Here is a 9,617-nt window from a genome sequence, read left to right on the forward strand (position 1 = left end):
TTTTTTACATTGTAAACTTTCTACCTAATGTTGGCATCTCTTCTGTACACAATGTCACCAAAGCTGAGAAAGACTTTAAAAATATATATATATTAACCTTCTAGCGGCTAGCATCTTAACATAGTGAGACAAAAATATTACTTTTGTCCTGACTTTTGGTTACATTCTCTATTAAGATACTTTTCTGGATTTGTAGGAGGCTATTATGAAATCACCTAGTTGTGGTTTAGATAAAAATTTAGCTACCCAGCCAACAACTTTGTGTTAATTTTATCTGTGACTGCCGACCAGAAGTAATACAACTATCATCTGCTCTTTGCCATTATGAGCACACATGCATCAAAAAAAGCCTTGGAATTTCAGGTTTTATTTGGGAAAAATTTAATTAGCAAATTTAAAAATGCAGAAACCCAGGTGAAAATCAGTCATATTGCTTGCTTAATTATGGGGTACAAGCAAAGTCAAATGAATTAGCTCATGAAACAGGAGACAGGCATAGTCATTTTAATCGTCACATTAATATGGATTCAATAATGACACACAAATGCAGTGACAATAATAGACATTTACACCTGAAAAGAGTTACATTACGGTGAAGCCATCCACTAAACCATGGTTAACTAATTTCTTTAACAAATACACAATTTATTTTATAATTGAATAAAGAATCAAACTGATATTACTGGGGGCTGCTGAGTATAGCTCACTCTTGTAGAAGCACCGCTTGCGGCGCATGAGTGAGCACCACAGTCTGTGACTATGGCCAGCAGCCCCACAGAAACGGTGCATAATTATATAGCATTGTTCGTTGCTCAAGTGACTCCTGTTGGTCGTCGCAGCTGGTGCCCGTGGCTAGCTCTGTCTGCACACGTGTATGAATGGGTCTCCTCCGCCCCTACTCTGTGCATGTGCGGCTTGCAGCTGGCAGGCGCATGTTTCGGAGGAGAACCGCGGATTGCCTTCACTCTCCTGAGCCAGCAGCAGTAGCCGTATATGAACGTACTTAATACTGAGTTTGCAAATTGAACATTTCAAAGTCGGTTGGGATTGGAGATGCCAAATTTACATATATATTTAAAAAATATGATATTCAAGTTGTTTTATTTAACATGTTTACACACAAGGATAGTTTTAATGGCTTTCTGTGGGACCATGGAGACAATTTCATTATGTATTATTAATAAATATTGTGGAGTTAATTATACTTAGTCTTAATGTTAAATATATTTGTATATATATATTTGTATGTTACATAAGTCACTGTAATATGTGTTATCAGTATATCCAACTTAATATTAATTCAGGCAGGGGGAAAGCGGAAAGGGATACTGATAGAGATGAAATCACATTACGAAAACTGGTGGGGAATGAGCCCCCAGTCAAATAGGGGAATTTCACTGCACCACACAGTCTTTTGCTTTTCTATGGGCCGGGCGGGTCCACATCATCTCTGGTTATGTATTCAGGATTTGCCCTGCCAAATTTTGGAGATGTCAAAAGCGGACAACGCACACCATGGTAGTTCACACTGATCACATTTCCTTATAATAAGGTAATACTGGCTGATAAACTGTCCATAACAGAAATGTACAAAATGTGCCCTTATAATCTTAAGAGCCAGGACAAGTCAGAAAATATATATACAAATTACTGTGCATGTATGGCCCATATTTCTCAAGCATATCCTTTGTAGCCCAATAATCTACCGGTACCTCAAATAGAGGAACTTTATAGGAATCCATCTTGATCTCTGGCTATCCAGGCTGGTGGCATGGAGGATCACCTGGGAACAGACTCCTCTATAAAAGCTGGGAACAAGAGAGGCAATAAAGACACACACATTTATAAATATAACATACACAAATTCACTATTCAATTATCAAGTCTTTTGGATTAAGTTGAGTTAATTTTCACTTTAAATTTAGCCTCATTTGCCTCAATTTATCCAAATTTTGATCCACTGATTAATTTTAACAACTTGTACCCCACTGTTTCATTCTTAATGTAATATCAGTGTCCTGTAACTTTCATGGACATTATTAACAAACTGATCAATGGCATGAAAAATTATGAGATAATGTTTAAAAATAAAAAACTAAATTAATTATTGCTTCACCAAAAAAATTAGAAAAACAGGATTAGAAAAGTGAATAATCGAAATATTACGTTTCACAGCCAGGAGAGTGTTTCCATGACAACAGGCCACTGACAGAACAGTGTACGGATGCCTCTCCTCGAGCTGCACTGCCTTTGGTATCCCAGAATCCTCCTCTTTCCTTCCCAGCCTGCCACGGGCCCCTTTCCCCCAGGTGTATACCTCACCCTCTGCAGAAAAATGAAGAAGATCAGATCAGCCATCACCAGGGTACCAGGGATTAACACTCCCCAGAAGCTTGCAAACTCCAGTGGTTACCATTTATTGCAGTTTAGTAAGTCTCTATTCATGCAGACACCTTGTGATTTTGGGGGCCGCTGGGCGGCTCCTGTTCTGTCGTGCTGATGGGCCCCGCGGTGACGAGCTCCCCTTTGTAAGGTGGAATGTTAAGCGGCTTAATCACCCCCAGTTCTGACGCACCTGCACTGATGGCCAATGTGAACGCATCCCCACACGCAGCCATGACGATGCCCTGCAGCCCCGGCACTGGGTAGGGCACCCGGCTGGCCCTGCGGGTGCTGCAGCCCAGCTGCCCGTGCTGGTTACTCCCAAAGGTGAAGCACTGGCCCTTCTCTGGAAACAAAGAAAACCACAAAAGTCCTTTAAACAGGTAAATTGATCAGCCCACCGTTACAACAAGTTCACCAGGTACAGTGCAGCAGTTACAATAAATCAGGGGTTCCCAAACTGGGGCTGGAGAGAATGAAAGCATTGGTTGTTTGACCTGATTAAAAGTCTTTAAATGAATATGGAACAGGCATACATATTCCCGAATGCAGCCACACCCAAGTCTCATTAGCATAGCCGAGTTTTAAGACCAACAGCATTAAAGACAGACAACTACAACCTAAAATGCAAGCACACTGAATTAGGAGCCGCAGTCCCCTCTCACCTGTCACTCCAGCAGAGTGGGCGGTTCCAATGTCAATGTAAACAATCTTCTCAACGTTCAGAGGAGCTGACCTGACTGGGCTGAAAGTGGTAACTTCTTCCACCTGATTGGAGGGAGACGGCTCTTCTGTACCATCAATCTTGTCCAGACCTAGTTTATTAAATCTGAACATGCAGAATTACATTCATGATTCATGGATTATTCACTCATGACATCAGACGAGGCGCTTATCCACTGGAAGGCACAGATATGGAAAGTGTCCCAGCATGCATCAATACATAAATGCTGAATGCGTTCTGATTACATTATAGCGTGAGAGTGTTGCCTAACAGAGCGTCTCCAGAGCAGAACGCAGTGAAAAGCCCAAAGCAAAGTACTGTATGTTTGATGTATTAACCATGGGTCGCATTGAGCTGAAGATCAAAGTAATTACTGCAATATGTTAAGTCTTTATTTTATTATGGGACCAAGGGATCTCATCTTATTTTACCTCTAGAAAAGATGAGCAATTTCACTATTACAAAGGGAGCAGTTCCTCAGCTGTTGCCATGTATTAAAGGGAACAGTTCCTCACCTGTTGCCATGTATTAAAGGGAACAGTTCCTCATGTGTTGCTGTGTACCAAATAATACAATTCCTCACCTGTTGCTGCCACAGGCCAGGATGCTGTGCTGAGTGCTGATGATCATGGAGCAGTCCACCCCACACAGCACGCGCTGGGTCTCAAACTCCGGCGGCACACACACCTGCTGTGGGGAGTTGTGTGAGTCCTGGCTGCCCAGACCCAGACGGCCTGGCACACGAGACACAGGAGAGGGAGAGACACATTAAAAATCGCCAAAAAGCCTGTTTTCATAATGCCACAGTCCCAGAATATATGATGCTGCTCCTTTACCATTATCCCCTCTGCCCCAAGCAAACACTTCCCTCTCATTGGTCACGGCCAGAACGTGTGACGCCCCGCAGGACACCTGTACCAGCTCGTATCCCAGCAAAGCCTCCACAATCTTGGGCTGTAGAAACACATACAGAAACATGTGAAGCCTACAGGCCTGACATTCTCTCAGACGGTAAGCAATCTTGTTTCTGTTTGTTAGTAATCTGAACAGCAGGACTGCAGGGAATTTACCTGAGTTACATCATTGCAGTTTCCATGTCCAAGGCAGCCATTGCTTCCACTCCCAAATGTCATTATAATGCCTCTGTCTGTATATTGAAAATAACACAATAAACCAACCCACCAACAAAAGACCATGATGTACACTTATTGTACTGTTCTCTTGCAACCCAAAACAGTTTAGTTACAAGATAAATATTAGATTTTAAAGCTTGAAAAGTACACACTGCCAAAGACCGTATAGGTAGTCAATAGACCCGAGGAGATGATTTGTTAACGTGAACATTCATTTTTTTCTGCATTCGGATCCATTCTGAATAAATTCATCCTTGCAATAATGTTTACCATGTTAGACACTGGATCATTCCACACATACACACACACACACACACACACACTCTGGCCTACCTGTCATACAGGTGGTGAAGAGGTCCCCACAGGACACAGATTTGATGGTAACACCTGACTGCCCCTCCAGGAAGCGGGAGATGAACTGTGGCTGCATGTGCTCCACCGTCCCAGGAAGAGAGGGCTCTCCACACCCCACAGAGGGAGCCTGCCCCATTTGATGAAGGAATTCATACAAATCACAAGTTATTTACAACATCACAACATAATATCGTTTTTTAAGTCATTGATAACAGTGTGCAATTCAGCACGATGGCACCTGAAGCACATGATAACAATAAAAACATTTTTAAAGTTATTCATCATGTTAAAGGCATTAGCCTTCATCAGTGTGTGAACTCTGACCTCCCAGGTGATGAGGCGGCCGGATTTGGTGACGCCCATTCTCTGTGTCCGGCCCAGAGACACCTGCAGCACCTGGGTGTTGAGCATGGGTAGGCGGAGGGGTGCAGAGATGCCACTTCCCCAGGTGTAGACAGAGGACAGGGGGAGAGGATGTCCCATAGTTCCTGTGCCTAAACCCAGCAGCCCATATGTCAGGGGACAGGTGGCATGTAACACAGCAGCACAGCACGGTTAGCATGCAACACAGCAGCACAGCTCGGTTAGCATGCAACACAGCAGCACAGCACGGTTAGCATACAAACAGCAGCACAGCTCGGTTAGCACGAAACAAAACAGGACAGCTCATTTAACATGTAACAGCAGCACAGCTTAGTTTGCATGTAACACAGATGCACAGCTTGGTTAGCATGTAACACAGCAGCACAGCACTGATGGCATGTAACACAACACAGGGATGAACACAGCTTGGACAGAAAGAGTTCAATCCCTTGCAAATGCTGGACCCCCTATCCCCTGGACCACAGTTCACTCTCTTATCTAAATCCGATGTAGAAACCTAGAACTTGACTTGAAAACATGATGAAAATCTATGCAGTGGGTTATATACTAAAAAAATTCTGGTTAAATACTTTTTTCTCAAGGGTACAACAGCAGTGTCATCATCAAGCCTGCAACTTTTAGGTTAACAGCCCAGTTCCCTAACCATTGTACTACAGCTGCTGCTGTGAGACCAACAAAGTGTGAATAGACTGCAGGTTAAGTAAGGCGCAGGATCTCGCTGTAGAGTACCTGTGCTGCTAAAATCATCATGCTGCCAACCTGCCGTTTTTATATAAGGCCGTGCAATACAGGATGCCTGCTGAGCCAAAGTATAACAGCAGATATACACTGACCTCTGGACCTACTGCTGGGGACTCGAGCTCCTGGTCTCCCATGAGCACCTGCCTGAACAGAGGACAGCGGCTTCTCGATCCTGGGATCAAACAACAGTTTTTACAATGACAATTGTACAAACAATAGACGTTATCTGTGAGGGTATGTACTGTGCTGGTGAGGATACACCTAGCTAGCTATTTAGCCAGACGTGCAATCGACATCCATCACAGCTATCTACAGGCTGAAACACAACCGCTATGAGACCCGCCGTCAGCAGCGGAAGCCGGAGCCTTGGTCGCGCTCTTCACCTGCGCATTTTGACGTTGCCAATGTCGGTGCAGAGGTTGAGGAGAGGCCGAACACAGATGGGCTGAGCCATGATCTCGCTCAGCTGCGGTCGATTGGACGGGTCCAGATTCAGCATGTTTAGAATCAGCTGCCTGAGCTCTGGGCTGTACCGGTCCGAGATCGGAGCAAAAGTACCGCTCATGATCTTCAGTACCAGGGCAGGAAGGTTCTGGAAGGGAAGGAGACAACTCCTAACATTTACTGAAACACTGTTCTGTCCTCTTTTAGCAGCACAAAAACATGTGAAAGAGTTAAGAAGTGAAATATCCACATAAGTACACATGACACATAAGTGCATAACAGAGAATGGTTCATAAAATGCAAGATAAGCCATTCCGTACCGCTGCCTCGAAGGCTCTCTTTAGGCTGGCTAATTCATACAGCACACAGCCCAGAGCCCAGATATCACTCTTCTGGTTATAGGGTTTCCCCTCACACAGCTCAGGGGAGATGTAGCACGGAGTCCCCACTACCTGCAGGTGCATGCGAGAGCCAGTGGAGAGGAAGGTCAAGGTCAGAATGGCCCCATTTTGCAGCAGTTCGACAGTGACAGGCTGCAGTACAAATGCTCTGTCAGCTAGGCACCTGGCACTTACCGTGTAAGCTTTACTCTTGCTGACAAGGATCTTGGAAATGCCAAAGTCCCCAATCTTGACGATCATCTGGTGTTTGTCCAGCAGGATGTTTTGGGTCTTGAGGTCCCGGTGCAGGATGAGCTTGTTATGCACGTGGTAGAGTGCCAGGAGGATCTGCACAAAGAAGTGCATGATGGTGTCCTCATCCAGCAGGGAGTTACAGCGCTTCTGGATGTAGTCAGCCAAGGTCCCACCTACATAGGGGAAGACCTCAGACAATCAAACATCCTCACATGGGTCATCTGGCTGATTGAGGTCAAACATCAAAGGCTGACAATATCAGGAAAATCTCCATCTTTAGGTTTCTTGCTATCGGATTCAGGTTATTGTTGAGGTCAGAGGTTGAGTTGGCTTAACTTGTCACCTCTAACTGCAACCTGAAGTGCTCAAGATCCCTACATCATGAAAATAGATAATTGCCCATTTGCTTATCAGCAAAGTACATCCCTGGAAGTTAGGAGTCATCTCACATTAGAGTGCAAAACTTTTCGGGCAGTGAGACAGGTCAGCAATGCAGCTAATTTTTTAACCAAACACACCTATACACAGCATTATTTCTGAAATTACATCAAAACTATCTTTCTAAGCCTGTACACTTACACATTTTTTATGAAATTATATCAAAATCACCATTTTAAGCCTGTACACCTCCACATTATTTACAACAATATATTAAAACCATCTTTCAAAGTCTGTACTCCTCCATACAATTTATTCAATTATATCAAAGCCATGTTTCTAAGCCAAATAAAGATTGAAAGATTACCTCATTTAAAGCAATGACAATTATACAGCTGAATGTACAGTTTGGAATGGCCTTGATTTCCAGAATCAATGAGATCCCCAAATCAGTACTTCAAAAAATAGCAACCATGAACCTATAACAGCTGGAACAAATTGAAAAATCAGGCAGCAAAATTTCCCAGTTGATCTGGCTGATTTGGCAAGGAATGACTTATGTGCAGAAGAGATGCATCTCTTACAAGAAATATCTCCAAATCTCACAAAAGACTTTGCACGTGCTCTCTCGTTGCCTATGCCACAATAGCACCAACTTGACGTACCATTACAAAGGCTGTAATGAATGAGAGAGACATGAGAGAGGTCAGCCTGATGAGTACCTGGCGCATACTCCATAGCAATCATGAGTGCCTTGTCCTCCAGGAAGTTCTCATAGTACTCAATGATGTTGGGGTGATTGAGCAGCTTCAGCACCTGGCACTCGTTCTGCGCAGAGAGCCGCTCATCTCGTGTCATCTGCTCAACCGGGATCTCCTTCAGGATCACCAAAGCCCCATCACTGTGTCTGCGACACAGGTGAACAATTCTGCCTCCCACAGACACAGGACAACGGTTAGCTTAGAGCTCATTAAGTACAATTTCTGAAATTGGAAATGTCCTACCTCAGTGATGACAAAAGTTTTACTTTTAATTTCAGATTTTGACTGCTGAGGGAAAAATGTAAATACTTATAAAAAACAATAGTAAAAGGTTCCAATAATATAACAAGGGGAAAATTCAAGGACTTTTAAAGTAGCATAAATGGCTGTTTAGGAATTAAAGGACCTGATTCAAAGCCTGACACACGAATTATCTCTTAATAGACCACTGAAATAATTACAGAGACATTGTGATTGGAAATCCTCACACTGTATGAAATTTAGCACCTTCTGGCCATACTCCCTGGAAAACAAAATGCTGATGCAAATAAATTAACAACTGCACACTTGTTCACTGCACAGAATATGAATGCCAATGGAAGCAGGGCTTTTGTAAGAATGCATAAACAAAATAACTTATCACTTGACCTCAATTAGATTGAGTAGAATGTAGGCTATATTATACAGATGTGAAACTAATCTTGGATGGGTAAATCCACTGTCTGGTACAATTTTGGAAAACAAAAGTTCAGTCAACTGCCTGGGTTATGAATTAGGCAATCTGGAGAGAGTGATTTCTGGGTTGTAAAGGGGGAAAATATGAACAGTTCCAGGTTTATGAATATTAGTTATTTGATAAGAACACTGGAAAACAGTTTGGCTGAGTCAGGGTCATTATAATGATGCATTTTCCTCATTGTGCAACAGTATAGCCAAACCAAAATTAATAAGACTATTTAAGCTTCTTCACCCTTAATCTGCAGAGATATCAGCTGGGTCAAAGTAATTTCAAACTGGCATTCAATATAAAACAGAGTTGCCCAAGTTAAATTCTGTCTTTAAAGTAAATCAGCTAAGTACCACAATGCCTGTACTAAATTACATTAAAACCAAGCTAAGTATCTTGAAGATCAACAAGATGCTTAGCTCCTTCTAGTAAATAACCTAGATGTAGCAAGCTAACGTTAGAAACAAATCCCATTACTGAGTATGTACTGTTTTGCATAACTAACGTTTACTAAATTGGCAGTAGTCCGAAGATCTGGAATGTCGCCGACAGCCCGATGCTGAGTAACAAAGGTAAATCGTCCAGCGAGTGGTTAGTTCGCTGCTGCTGTTAGCTACAGCACAGCGGCAAAGTTTGGTCACTTAATTGCAGGCAGTTGGCTTCTAAATAATAACTGTGAAACGTTAGGTAGTTCGCTAAATTACAGGCAAGCTACCTCACTTCAAAGTCCAAAGTAAAACGATGAGATTTTTACCCAAAAGCTCCTCTTCCCACTACTTTTATTTTTTCATATTTTTCCATGTTCCAGGGCTTGTAGAAACACCATAGATACGCATGTGTATGGGAGACACCTTTCGCGTCGCCTCTTCCTTTCTGGTGCGACGTAGTCTGCGTTTCTTGTTGGTTTTGCATAGGAGTTCCGGCCACTGCCGGAGGTGTTTAACAATATGGAGA

General features: G+C 43.0%; 1 protein-coding gene across 4 annotated transcripts; it reads right to left on the reverse strand.

Moving 5' to 3' along the window:
• Nucleotides 1–488: 488 nt before the first annotated feature.
• On the reverse strand, nucleotides 489–9,569 carry nek8 (NIMA-related kinase 8). Of its 4 annotated transcripts, XR_010324475.1 has the most exons (16): nucleotides 9,418–9,569; nucleotides 7,898–8,103; nucleotides 6,738–6,970; nucleotides 6,483–6,614; nucleotides 6,102–6,310; nucleotides 5,811–5,890; nucleotides 4,918–5,087; nucleotides 4,573–4,720; nucleotides 4,177–4,253; nucleotides 3,943–4,060; nucleotides 3,690–3,840; nucleotides 3,048–3,211; nucleotides 2,576–2,728; nucleotides 2,167–2,325; nucleotides 1,713–1,808; nucleotides 489–1,474 (listed from the first exon to the last, which is right to left on the reverse strand). XR_010324475.1 is itself a non-coding variant. In XM_064302082.1 (15 exons), exons 1-15 carry the CDS (start codon nucleotides 9,462–9,464, stop codon nucleotides 1,780–1,782), a joined length of 2,076 nt encoding a protein of 691 aa, XP_064158152.1. In that variant the 5' UTR covers nucleotides 9,465–9,569; the 3' UTR covers nucleotides 489–1,779. The 4 variants fall into 4 exon arrangements, 3 of the variants coding, with proteins under 3 accessions (XP_064158152.1, XP_064158153.1, XP_064158154.1); XM_064302082.1 differs by having other exon boundaries at nucleotides 489–1,808; XM_064302083.1 differs by lacking the exon at nucleotides 9,418–9,569 and adding an exon at nucleotides 9,169–9,381 and having other exon boundaries at nucleotides 489–1,808.
• Between the last annotated feature and the right edge of the window lie 48 nt (nucleotides 9,570–9,617).

The sequence above is a fragment of the Anguilla rostrata genome, chromosome 12 (genome assembly GCF_018555375.3).
Source record: "Anguilla rostrata isolate EN2019 chromosome 12, ASM1855537v3, whole genome shotgun sequence".
NCBI classification, from domain to species: domain Eukaryota; kingdom Metazoa; phylum Chordata; class Actinopteri; order Anguilliformes; family Anguillidae; genus Anguilla; species Anguilla rostrata.

What these genes read in the sequence shown, in the direction of transcription:
- nek8 (XM_064302082.1), bottom strand. Translation starts at nt 9,464, where the DNA reads ATGGAAAAATATGAAAAAATAAAAGTAGTGGGAAGAGGAGCTTTTGG. An exon ending in GCAAGAGTAAAGCTTACACG is followed by an intron (nt 6,615 to 6,737) that starts GTAAGTGCCAGG and finishes ATGCACCTGCAG; the next exon opens with GTAGTGGGGACTCCGTGCTA. An exon ending in CTTCACCACCTGTATGACAG is followed by an intron (nt 4,254 to 4,572) that starts GTAGGCCAGAGT and finishes TTCAATATACAG; the next exon opens with ACAGAGGCATTATAATGACA.